Source organism: Pipistrellus kuhlii, unplaced genomic scaffold, assembly GCF_014108245.1.
Source record: "Pipistrellus kuhlii isolate mPipKuh1 unplaced genomic scaffold, mPipKuh1.p scaffold_m20_p_4, whole genome shotgun sequence".
NCBI lineage: Eukaryota > Metazoa > Chordata > Mammalia > Chiroptera > Vespertilionidae > Pipistrellus > Pipistrellus kuhlii.
In genome coordinates, this window is record NW_023425540.1 from 8,301,250 (window position 1) to 8,314,580 (window position 13,331).

The 13,331-nt window shown below is 55.5% G+C and overlaps 1 protein-coding gene across 1 annotated transcript; it reads left to right on the forward strand.

Annotated features, from left to right (window-relative positions):
- Positions 1-245: 245 nt before the first annotated feature.
- On the forward strand, positions 246-9,423 carry NIM1K (NIM1 serine/threonine protein kinase). Its single transcript, XM_036411139.2, has 3 exons — positions 246-1,182; positions 5,472-5,740; positions 8,489-9,423. Exons 1-3 carry the CDS (start codon positions 885-887, stop codon positions 9,236-9,238), a joined length of 1,317 nt encoding a protein of 438 aa, XP_036267032.1. The 5' UTR covers positions 246-884; the 3' UTR covers positions 9,239-9,423.
- Positions 9,424-13,331: the final 3,908 nt, after the last annotated feature.

The window sequence follows — 13,331 nt, forward strand, 5'->3', positions numbered from 1 at the left end:
AAATAGAGAAACAGTTTTGCTAGAAGTGTTTGCAGGCTAAAATGAGGCCTGAGGAGCGGGTACACGTACCTTTTCCTCTTGCGAAGTCACATGTAAGCGGGCATGTCCCGCAGGCTGCCTGCCTCGGAGCTGAAATTCTCAGAGCTCCCAGGTCAGCGCTTCCAGGGCAGCCCCGCACTCGCCGTCCGCCCTGTGCAGTTCATTAGCCTCACTAACACCTGGTCTTCCTCTCTGTCCTCAGGGCCAAGAGCACCTGCCAAATTTGTGAGGCCGCTCGCGGCTTAGGGGAAGGCTCGTCTAAATAAAGGCCAGCGGCTAACGTGACAGCGCTGGGACTTAATCCGCCACCGGCCCGCCTGTCCCGGCCAGAAGGCTGATTTGCAGCCCTCCTCTTCCTGGGGCTCCGGATTATTAGGTCTCGGGTCCTGTGACCTGCCGGCGGCCAGAGCCTTGGGAAATAAGGAAGGACAGAGCTGAGCGCCAGCAGCCAGGGCCTCGGGGGGCCTCCACAGTGACAGAGCCTCTGACCCTCAAAGGAAAGAGCCAGCAGGAGCCTTTGTCCCAGGGCCAGCCGCCTGCCACAGAGCATCCGCCTGCCCAGCAGCCGCGAAGTTCCTGCAGCCGGACCGGGAGTGACCGCGGTGCCAGGACAGCGCCCTCCTGCTCAGTGAGCCCACTTTACAGATCGGGACGCTGAGATCCCCGGAGGCCGGCAGCCTCGGGCCGGGCCTGGTGGGGCCGGGCAAGCTCTGGGGCTCCGCTGCCTCCTCCAGGCCGGCTCTGGCTCCGATGGACTGGGGCCCGGGGGTCCCTAACGCCCTCCGCCCGCCCGCAGGGCCCCCTCGGCGCCCCCCGGCTGGGATGGAGGCCTGAGCGGCGGGGCCATGACGATGACAGCCGTGTGCGTGGACGGCGGCGGCCCGGTGAGCCCGCCCTGCGGCCGCTGGGACCGGCGGGGCAGCGAGGAGAGCGGCTGCCCCACGGAGGGCAGCCAGGAGGAGGCCGAGGGGCCGGCCCGCCGGCTGACGCCCTTCGAGAGGCTGACCCGGGACATGGCCCAGGACGACAAGGTGGTGAGGGAGATCACGCTGGGGAAGCGCATCGGCTTCTACCGCATCCGCGGGGAGATCGGCAGCGGGAACTTCTCCCAGGTCAAGCTGGGGGTCCACTCCCTGACCAAAGGTAGGACCTGCACCCCCCCCCGGGCGGCCCCCGGGGGAGCGGGACCCAGGGCGGGGCGGGGCCGGGGGTCCGGGGCCAGGAAGCCAAGGACGTGTGGTCACCCGAGCCCTGCCCCCGGCTGTTTCAGTTCATGTTCACAGGAGGGGGGTGAGGACAGTGTGTATGTTTCCACTTTACAGACAGGGACACAGACACACAGAAGTCACCTGTGGCCGCAGCGGTTCCATCTTAGGTGATTCTGACTCCAAAGTCTCCCCCTACACCATGCAAATGGATTCACTCAGACACCGTGGGGCCCTGGCTGGTGTTCTCAGTAGTTGGAGCCTTGGCCCATGCCACGAAGGTTCACAGGTGTTTGTTTTTGTTTTGTTTTGTTTTGTTTTAATATATTTTATTGATTTTTTTTTTTTTCAGAGAGGAAGAAAGAGGGGTAGAGAGTTAGAAACATCGATGAGAGAGAATCATCAATCAGCTGCCTCCTGCACACCCCCTACTGGGGATGTGCCCGCAACCAAGGTGCAGGCCCTTGGCCGGAATCAAATCTGGGACCTTTCAGTCCGCAGGCCGACACTCTATCCACTGAGCCAACCCGTTTTCGGCAGATTCACAGGTTTGATTCCTGGTCCCGGGCATGCACCTGGGTTGCGGGTTCACTCCCTGCCATCTCCCCAGGATGAGTGCAGGAGGCAACCAGTCGATGTGTCTCCTGCACATTGATGTTTCTCTCTCTCTCTCTCTCTCTCTCTCTCTCTCTCTCTCTCTCTCTCTCTCTCTCTCTCTCTCTCTCTCTCTCTCTCTCTCTCCCTTTGTCTCTGTCCCTTCCTCCCTCTTTCCCTTCCACTCTCTCTGAAAAAGCACTGGGAAAAATATCTGCAGGTGAGGATTAACAAAAAAAACTCTGCGGGGACTCTGTCCTGCTGACGTGGAGCGTGGCTTGGTTCCAAGGCAACCCGCAGCCAAGCGCTGGTTATGCCTCCCGTCCGCGCCTGCGAGTCAATACCAATGACGCAGACCGGCCGCGAGCCCTCCGGACACACAGTCCGGGGACAGCGGGTCCAGTCTGCCCTGCTGACCCCAGGCTGCTGCTTGTGGTGCATTTGGGGGAAAGGGCTGTGCTCTCCGGACCTCCTCTGCTCCAGCCTGCTCTGGCCCATCCTCACTGAGGCTGGGTTCCTTGCTGGCCACCAAAGGCGCACCCCACGCCGGTGGGTACCGGTCACGCTGGGTCCTCGTGCAGCAGCTCTTCCCCGCTCACCGCTTGCTTAGCTGAAGCCTGGACATCATCAAAGGGAGGTACAACACAGGAAAGGAGCCCCTGCAACTCCGTACAGTTTACGATTTCCTAAGCCCATGGGCTCGCTCTGCCGTCTCCCTGAGAGCGCCCTGACCTGTCCTCTCCTAGGCCCCAGCCCGAGCTGCTCTGCCCGCTGTCAGAGGCACACGGCCAAGAACGGTGGCTGCGGGTCCCACAGCCACATGCGGAACGCTCTCAGCTTTCTTGTCTGTCTCCATCCACATGTTTCTATGTCAGCTCAGAGTTTAGAGAGAGAGAGAGAACAGCCCTAACCGGTTTGGCTCAGTGGATAGAGCATTGGCCTGCGGACTGAAAGGTCCCAGGTTCGATTTCCGGTCAAGGGCATGTACCTTGGTCGTATGTACCTTGGAGGCAGCTGATCGATATTTCTCTCTCATTGATGTCTCCAACTCTCTATCCCCAATTACATATATTTAAAATAAATAAAAAATAAAGAGAGAGAACACAGGGCTAGGCAAAACCAGGTTTATCATTGTGAGTATCACAGAGTTTATTCTTGTATTATTATTCACATATTATTGTATTATTTATTATTGTTGTTAGCCTGCTTTTGCCCGCCCCCGTATGACTGCTCACTGGCCAGTCAATGACGGGCCACCGTGGGGTCAAGGGCCTCCCATGTCCAGTCAGCGGCAGCCTTAGGGTCCCGCGGCCCCCTGACTCTCGACAGCGGCCAAGGTCCCGACAGGAGTGTCTGAGAAGGTGGGCAGCGTGACAGACATGTCCACCACAGAGACAGGAGCCTCTGATTCCGTAGACCGGCGCCAGCGTGGGCTGGGCAGGATGGAGAAGCAACAACAACTGGTATTTATCCGTGACTTCCTTCTTGGATTCCTCAGGTGGCTGTGCCATTACGGAGTTAAGCTAATTCTGGTCCCTGAGCTGCGAGAGCACATTTTCCATCGGCGCACCAGCTGGGCCCTGGGGTGGCCTCGCTGGCAGGAGATCCTCACTGCTAACCGGCTGCCCTGTCAGAGGTGCCAGTCACCCTCTGGTTACGGGATCCATGTGCCAAAGGGGACGAAGGTCAAAAGCACAGGCAGTGGGGAAATCAAATCAACAAGCAAGTTCAAACAAGCCAGAGAATGTATCGCAGCTAACAGCATGTTAGCCTGATGCAACAGGAGACAGGAATCCCAGCTGCACCTCCCGACTCTCACGCCCTAGTCCTGGCACCACGCACGCCCCATCTCTCCCCTGGGCTTCTACCCATCAGCGAGCCCCCAACCCCCGAGCAGAGGAAGGAGCAGGAAAATGAGAATGAGTGGAACGGAAAGGGGGCAGGAAGGGAAACCTGGGTGCAAAGCACGCGAGGGGCTGGACACAGGTGGCTTCAGGTGCTGGGAGACAGAACCTCGGGCAGGATGACGAAAAGAGGACGAGAAGAGTCAGGGCGAGAAGACTGAGGCTGTCCACGGAGAGGGGACAGCTGGCTCCTCTGAGCGGACGGGAATGGGAAGAAAAGGGGAACGCTCCTCTAAAAGCTGTGCCTCTAACCGGGGAAGGTGACTCATTGGGAGTGGTTTGGGAACCCTTGCTGGGGATTTCAGTGCCTGTCCCATAGCCAGGCCATGCCAGGATGGGCAATATGGGTTGCCATTCCTATCAGTACGGTCCCCACACAAAGCCCATGGGCCAGATGGTCGCAGGGGTCCTAGGAAACACGGACACGGGGGGCTCCGTGGGATAAATAACGGGGACTTTCCTGGGGAAGCCGAGGGTTCCCGTGGGGCAGCACTCAGGACGGTGGTGTTACACCGGTGCCAGCTGCCCTGGTCTCTAGAAAGAAGGCTCCAGTCCAGGCCGCCGTTTATTTTTGTGGCGAACAGCTCAGGTTCCCCCGGGCCTTGCAAGCTGATAGGTCAGCTGAAGCCATCATGATTAGAATCGGGCTGATTAGGAATTTCTCAAAAGAGATGATGCACTTGGCCTCTGAATATTTCATGTCCCATCTGCTGTCACCGAGAACAGCCGAAGAGGCGCGGAGCCTGTCCCTTTCTCCGGTGAGCCCTTCCCGACCTCTTCGCCCCATGTCTTCCTCCCGCCACTCTGTCTCCGGTTCCCTGAACGCTTTCTTCTCCTCTCCCAACTTATTTATTTATCAGCTCGCTCATCCCGCTTTTCAAAAATACAATACACTCTCCCGGGCCTTTCACAGAGATGAAGGAGGCACATTCTAGCCGGATAGGGACCTGCACTATGTAATGGAGACAGACAGGAAGCAATCGGCAAGTGATGCCACCCTGCACGGAACAAAGGGTGTGCTCAGCTGTGCCTGCAGGGGTCAGGAAAGGGTCAGTTGACCTGGAAAGGCCAGGGTTGGGTCCTGAGGTTTGAGGAGAAATTGTACAAGTCACAGGGAAAAGGGAACTCCAGGCAGAGCGAGGATGTCAAGCTCATGGAGGTGTGAGCCAGCCTGGGAGTATTTGTAGATGTGAAAGCAGTTCGGGGAGGCTGGAACCTGCGACGCACCACAGAGTGTGGGCGGGGCGGTGGGCAATGCAGGCAGGGCTCGATCATGGAGCACCTTCATGCACATTTGGATTTTGCCATTTTGGGAGGCAGGAGTTGGCATCAGGCCCTGTGCAGGGAAGATCAGGGATGAGCTCTGTGAGCTTGGGGACAGCCATTTAACCTCCATCTCATAAAATAAAGGGGCTGATCTAGGTCCCTTTGGGTTCTAAGTTTCTTTCTTTCTTCCTTCCTTCCTTCCTTCCTTCCTTCCTTCCTTCCTTCCTTTCTTTTTTAAAAATATATCTTTATTGATTTCTGAGAGGATAGGAGAGGGAGAGAGAGAGAGAGAGAGTCATTCATTGGCTGCCTCCTGCAGGAACCAACGCCACCAGGCAGGAATCAAACTGTGACCTCCTGGTTCCTAGGTCGACGCTCAACCACTGAGCCGCTGCAGCTGGGTTGGTTCTACATTTCTACGAGCCTACGAACACTGGCACGTTCTCTTCTTGTTTTTTTCCAGAAAAGGTGGCCATTAAGATCCTGGACAAGACCAAGCTAGACCAGAAAACCCAGCGGCTGCTCTCCCGGGAGATCTCCAGCATGGAGAAGCTGCACCACCCCAACATCATCCGCCTGTACGAGGTCGTGGAGACCCTGTCCAAGCTGCACCTGGTGATGGAGTATGCGGGGGGCGGGGAGCTCTTCGGGAAGATCAGCACCGAAGGGAAGCTCTCGGAGCCGGAAAGCAAGTTCATCTTCTCCCAGATCGTGTCTGCTGTGAAGCACATGGTGAGTGGGCGAGTGAGGCGAGGCTGGCTCTCATTCTACCCACCGTGGGAGTGTGCGGCTTCCGACCGCCACCACGCAGCAGCCCGGAGGGTGTCAGTCCCACAGGGCAGACAGTAGCCCCTTCTCTGCTGGTCAGAAGCCTGGCTGTGCTCCTTCTTCTTGCCTCTGAAGCGTCACCCAGGAACCTCCTGGCTTCTGGAAGTTAGGAGGAGTCACTGTGAGCAGCCCGATGACACTCACCCACACTGGTCACACCCATCTCTCCAACCTTTAGCCCAGTGGTTCTCAACCTGTGGGTCCCAACCCCTTGGGTGGTCAAACGACCCTTTCACAGGGGTTGCCTAAGACCTTCGGAAAACACAGGTATTTTACATTACGACTCATAACAGTAGCAAAATTACAGTGATGAAGTAGCAACGAAAATAATTTTATGGTTGGGGTCACCACCACATGAGGAATGTATTAAAGGGTCACGGCATTAGGAAGGCTGAGAACCACTGTTCTAGCCAGAGAGATAGCTCCTCGCTCTTTTGTGGCCTTGCCTTCCTGACACTGTGCTGAGGATGCCCTGTCCCCCGTCAACATGGCTCACACTCCAACTCCTATCCACCCTTCACGACCCAGCTCTGACCTGTCTCTCTGAAACCCCCTTCAACCTCACAGCAGCTCCCACCCATCTTTCTTGACTTCCGTGAGCTCCTCTTTCTCTTGCTGCCTCTGTGCTCACACTTTATGGTGTACTAGTTTAGCCCCTTATTCCTTCTTTAGCTAAATCTGGGCTCCTAAAGCACATTCCCTAGGTGGATATAGATATAGATATAGATATAGATATAGATATAGATATAGATATAGATATAGATATAGATATAGATATAGATATAGATATAGATATAGATATAGATATATATGTTCTTTATTGATTTCAGAAAGGAAGACAGATAGATAAACACATCAACCGTGAGAGAGAATCACTGACTGGCTGCCTCTTGCATGCCCCCTACTGGGAATCGAGCCCAAAACCTGGGATTGTGCCCTGACCAGGAATTGAGCCTTGACCTCCTGGCTCATAGATCTCCGCTCAGCCCCTGAGCCACGCCTGGCAGGGCTAGGTCTTTGAAGGGCTGAGCTCCAGTGCCTTTTGTGGCGCTGGCTGAGTTGCTGGGCACAGGAGGAACTGACTGCAGACCCGACCACCACTTTCACGACTTCAGTGCAGACGTTTGGCTGCCCTCTGCGCCCAGGTCTCAGTCAGTCCAACGGGCAGAAAAGAGACACTTGTCTGGGGTGTTAGTAGAGAGGCTATTTCTAGTTCACTCCTTTGCCTGGACACTGTGGGGTCAGCAGGGAATTGGTGACCTGGGGACCCACGCGAGCAGGCAGGAGGAGTGGGGGAGGGGGAGGGAGCCGGAGAGAAGAGCCTAGTGGCCGTGGCGGTGGGCGCTGTAGCCTGTCATTAGGTGGCCTCTGCTGCAGTGATCCTTCCCGGGCCCAGGAACAAGCCAGGCACCTCACACAGCAGGGCAGTGGGGAAAGGAGAAGAAATAAATCAGAAGACCGAGCAGTGGAGGGTGCAGACCGAGTCCTCCGGAGCTCAGGCCCTGGCATTCCTCCCTGCGCTCTGGTCTCCAGAGGATGAATCTCAGATGTGGTCCCAAATTTCATGGCGGGTAATTACTCGGTGTCAGCACCCTGCTGAGCGGGGCAGACACAGCATCATCTACAGTTCTCCCCAAGCCCTATGAGGTGCCCACCCGTGTCCCATCTTACAAGGTGGGGCACTGACACAGCGGGTAGCGTTGAACCTACATCAGCAAGAGTAACGATAAAGTACCGTATTTTTCGGACCATAAGACGCACTTTTTTCCCCCCCAAAAGTGGGGGGAAAAAGTCCCTGCGTTTTATGGTCCAAATATAGCCTACACATATACTTTAAAAAAAAAGTTTTTTTACTTGCCCGGCTCTGTGTGGTCTCTGTGTGCTTGCCCGGCTCTAAAATGGTTCTAAATGCTGCTGTTTACTTTACAGGGTTGATTACATGTGTTTATGACTGTGATGTTGGGTTTTAATGCACATAAAATATTTTAGGACACTATTTGTTTCAGAATCCTTTTTTCTTCATTTCCCTTCTCTAAAAACTGGTGCGTCTTATGGTCCGGAGCGTCTTATGGTCCAAAAAATACGGTACATCCCAGGAGTCGTTGGGACTGAGCAGGTGAAGGCTGTCTGGATTCAGCACGCCAGGGTAGGGGTGGGGCCTGGCTCAACCCACAGCGCACCTGCTGCTGGAACCTCCTCCCTCCTCCTGACCTCTGGGAGATGGAGGGGCCGCCTGGAGCAGTGTGGTGGGCAAGCTGGGAGGCCCCCACGCCTTGTTGGGGTTGACCCTAGTCAAGAGATTGCTCAGCCGGGAATACCCATCGGTGACCTCAAAACAAAGGACTATTGTGTCACTGTGTTCCGGAACAGTAGTTTTGTAAGATCTGGGTCTTATTTCCGGCTCTGATTCCCGAGTCCACACGTGGGGGACAGACTCCAACCTCACCCCACAGGAACATAAAGCCTTCCATCCCATCCCTACAGTAAGTGGGTATTGTTTGGCTAAAGGTTAGGGCAGAGCAGCTCTCCGGTCCATCTCCGCTGAGTTCCCGGTATTGTACATCATCTCACTGTCTCAGAGCCACCGATGCGCGTTTCCTGCTGGCGTTTTGCTCTGGAAATGACCGTTCTCCCCTCCGTCTCCTCCCACAGCACGAAAACCAGATTATCCACAGGGACCTGAAGGCGGAAAACGTGTTCTATACCAGCAGCACCTGCGTGAAGGTGGGCGACTTCGGGTTCAGCACAGTGAGCAGGAAAGGGGAGACGCTGAACACGTTCTGCGGGTCCCCGCCCTACGCCGCCCCCGAGCTCTTCCGGGACGAGCACTACGTGGGCGTGCACGTGGACATCTGGGCCCTGGGGGTGCTCCTGTACTTCATGGTGACGGGCACCATGCCGTTCCGGGCGGAGACCGTGGCCAAGCTGAAGAAGAGCATCCTCGAGGGGACGTACAACGTGCCCCCCGACATGTCGGAGCCGTGCCTCCGCCTCATCCGGGGCGTCCTGCAGCCCACACCCTCGGAGCGGTACGGGATCGAGTCCATCATGAACCACGAGTGGATGCAAGGGGTGCCCTACCCCGCCCCCCTGGAGCCTTTCCAGCTGGACCCCAGACACTTGTCAGAAACCAGCACCCTCAAAGAGGAAGAAAATGAGGTCAAGAGCACGCTAGAGCATTTGGGTATCACAGAGGAGCACATCCGGAACAACCAAGGGCAGGATGCCCGCAGCTCCATCACGGGTGTCTATCGCATCATTCTGCACCGGGTCCAAAGGAAGAAGGCTTTGGAGAGTGTCCCGGTAGTGATCCTCCCGGAACCTAAAGATCGGGACCTGAAGAAAGGGTCCCGTGTCTACAGAGGCATCAGGCACACCTCCAAATTGTGCTCCATTTTATAAACTGTCTTAGACGGTTGATAATGAACCAAGGTCATTGTTGCTGCTTTTTAAATTTTTTCACGGTCACCTTGGTGGGGATATTTTTATAATTTCTGAATAAATATAAATTTAAGGTATGCATTCTTTTTCCCCAAAAAGAAGTGTATTAGCTCAGATTCTGGCTTGATTTGCAATCTCCTCTTGTTACAAAACTCCAGCTCTGTCTACGATGGAAGAGCTGCTGTGCAGGAGACACCCTTATGGAGCAGGAGTTGCTTCAGCAGGGCTAAGGTGCTCACTGGGTCTGTCCCTTGAGTGTGTTGCTTGTGGGTGTGCAGAGGTGTAATCTGGTGTGGTCTGAAGCTGTGCACCGGATGTACTGGTTCTAGGGCCTCCAGGAATGTGCAAAGTCAGCCACTGCCAAGAGCCACCTGGCAGGAGCTACAGAGAGATCTTCAGACTGCTATTGGCTATTTGTATTGGTGTTGGAGGTGCCCAGACAAGGCCCAGCTGTGAAGCAAGGCAGGCTGGTGCTAGTGCCTGGTGCCGGATCTTGGGCCTTTTACTGATAGGTGTGGGGCATGGCTGCTCCAGCTGCAGCTTGTTTAAGAGATTTTAGCAAAATCTGAAGCCTGGAGCCAGGACTGGCAGTTCCTATGGAAAAGCTGCGCAAACAGCTTGGGTGGGACTACAAATTGGATGGGGTGAGGTCTCGGAATCCCCAGGGCAGAGCAGTGTGCCACGGGCTGATACTCAGATACGGTGCCTGCCAGTCAGCCCTGTGACAGGGGAGGCCCCAGCAATGAGGGAACAATGACCCCTGCAAACACCTCTGTTTGGGAGAAAGCTGCCCGGATGCCAGACAATCCAGTTTCTCTTCGTATGTGTCTGGGTCGCCCAAAGCCTCCCCAGTGATGTGAGTCTGAGTAAGTTTGTGTGCTGGCCCTTTAAATGGGTCTCCAGCAGTCTCCCCATCTCTCAGCCACAGCCCTGCTGGGTTTTATAGTTTGGGGCCTTCTCTTCCCAGCTCTGGAAGCCTGGGCTGGGGACTGGTGTGGAGCTGGGACCCCTTGCTCCTCACAGGCAGCCTCCGCAGGGATAGGGACAATCTCCCTCCCAATTAAAATAACGGCACACATGGGTGTCGGGCCATCCTGTTCTGTGTGTCCTCCCCTCCTGCACTTTCTTCTTTACTTCTTTACAGTCCTAGTTGTAGGACTCCCATTCAGCCACCTTTCAGGCGGTTCTGAGTGATGGTGGTTCTGTATTTTAGTAGTAATTTTGATATGGTTACAAGAGGCAGCAAGTACAGCCGTTTGCCTACACCACCATTGTGGTTCTCTACTTGTCACTGTCAGATGCTAGAGCCACCTGGATACGGTGGGCAGGCATGATGTTCTGCAGAATGTCAAGGTCCTTCAGACTCTATTAACATACAACAGGAGATTGGTCACCACCTGGGGCAACAGAGTAAATGACAATTGATGTCCATCCCAGAGAAATGTGAACTCTTTTGGGTCCTCCGTTCCCTGGTCTCATTCCAGTGTAGACTTTTATCCAATTTTTATCCTCAAAAATTCTGGGTGTATGTGTTGCATACATGTATGGCAGAAGAGAGACTGCACAGGACCTGTCAATCAACTTACACCTGGGGCCATGATTTTCTCACTGCGACAGGCCACCCCAGGCTCTGCTCACCGACTTGCCTCACTCAGAACTCTGTGATCTGCTCACCATTGTCACAAGCACCTGCAAGGCAAGACACCCTGATTCCCACTCCAGCCTCACGTCCATTCGATTATGTCCACCTTGCCTGACATTTACATAATCCCACATGGCCTCTGCCACGCCGGACGCCCACTGTCCCATTTGCAAAGGCGTGCCCGGCTCCATGCAGTGTTTCCCCATCAATCCCTGACGTTCGAACAGGTGCTGCGCGTTCTCGTTGCCTCAGTGAAGGGAACATGCTCCTGGGAAACAGGCGGTTCTTCAGTCTCACGTAATGAATCCATGCTGACACTCACACCTCCTGGAACTTCCTGTCCCTGCCCCGAACACCATGCCACGGCAGCTCCATGGTGTGTGCCTCATTCACCATGGGCCAAACTCATGGCCAGCCTCAACAGCTGTCCCTGCAGGGCATAAGGACCAGCTCAGGCGCCCTTCACTCCACGTCACAGTTAAATGCTCCCAGGATAATAAACTGCCCTTTGTCCTGCCTCATATTTGTCCCTCCACCTCCACCCCCAGCCCAATGCTCTCAGGATCCTCCCCCGCTTCCTCCACATTGCCCCTTGGCTCCTGACAGTGCACCTCAGCCAGGTCCCACAGCTCCATCATGTCTAAGCTATTTCCTCCGGACGGGGTTGTAGTTCTCCCCGCGGGAGGCGTGGGGACCTGCCCAGCTCTTCGTTTGGAGAACAACAAAGGTGTTGGAAGAGCATCTCCAGGAGGTGGAGCAGCATCTTGCAGGCAGGCATCTGCCTCCCTAGTCCTTGGCGGGGGTCTTCAAACAAGGAAGATCTGCATGATGTGATGGGAGCCGGTTTTCAACATTTTCAGGCTCATCCTCCCTTTCGTTACTTACTCCCTACTCTCCCACCCTCTTCCTATCAAGGCCCTGACTTTGGTAAAGGAGGGATCAAGTACCTCCTGTGCAGCCCAGCCACACACACCTCCCCCCCACTGGGCCCTGGGCCTCACGGGTGGTTTTCCTCTGCTGCAGTCCAAGGCCCTCAGACCTCCACAGTGGACTGGAGAGGTTGGCTGACTTAAAAGCACGTTATTTAGTCTTTGCCCCAGGCTCCCAATGCCGTTAACGAAAGCTGGCCAAACCCAGCCGTTACCATCGCGCTGTGCTGTTCCAGCACCACAGGTGCCACAGGATCCGGCTCTGGCCCACCGGCACCTGTCGTGACAGTAACCTGCTGCCCCTGCCTGCAGGGCGACTGCACCCCGCCCACCAGCAGCGCCTTAGGTTCCACCGATGCCATGTCTTCGTGGTGAGAAACACCAATGTATCACCTGGCAGTCTGTGGGCAGGGAGCCCAGCCTGAGCCTCATTGGGCTGAAATGTGTGAGGTCTGGGCTTTCTGGAGGCTCCGAGGAGAGCTGGCAGTTTCCTGCTTCTAGAGGCATCCCACGGTCCCCGCCTGGTGGTTTCTTGTCTCCATCCTCAAAGCTGGTAATGCACACCTCCCACGGCCACCTGGCCACAGCCCAGTCCTTAACCTTAGTATCTGCTTTCCCCACGCAGGGTAACACTCTCAGGGGCCAGAGGCGGCCATCTTTGGGGGTGAGGCCATCACTCTGCCAACTACACACCACAATGGGATTGTTCGCATGGTTGGTGAGTAAACCAGCTCCAACCTCCCATCCCGAGGGGCCATTTTCTGACTATCCCGGGTATCAATGGTTTCAGCCTTAATTCTCCAAAAGAGCAGAGCCCGAGACAGAAGCTGGCAGGCAGGTCATGTATTTGGGAAATGATCCCAGGGTGCAGGACACACAGGAGTACGACGACAAAAAGGAAAGCCAGCGTAAGATGTGTTGCTGGATCGGCCACAGGACACTGGTCGCTGATTCTGCAGGATCTGATCACTGCTCAGAACTGTCCACCCAGGGGATGGGAGGAAAAAGCATTTACCCACCAGCAAGTGACCCCAAGGGAACTGAACCCCTCTGCACTTTCGGGATGTGAAATTTTGTGTACCAAGTGAGTTCTGGGGGGGACCCCACATCGAAGTGAGGCCAAAGAGGGGAGAATGTAGCAGGAATCCAAAAGGAGGTGCTCTCATGTTCTCTGAGGCCCTGGTTAAGACCACAGGGCAGAGGTTTGAGTGGGGCCCAAGGTTTCGGATGCATAATCAAAGGCTGGTAGAGTACCTTGGCATGTTTGAGGAATGGAGGAAAGGCAGGATGAGTGTGGGACTGAGTGTGGTGCTGGCAGGGACCAGATCCCGTGGGAGTTTGCAAGCCACCACTCCCCCCTCTGGCGTGTGTGTGTGTGTGTGTGTGTGTGTGTGTGTGTGTGTGTGAAAAGTGCTCTCTACCAAGTAAGGTAGTCCAGGCAGCTCTCAGGGTGGAAGCAACTTGAGCTGGACCCCAAAGATCA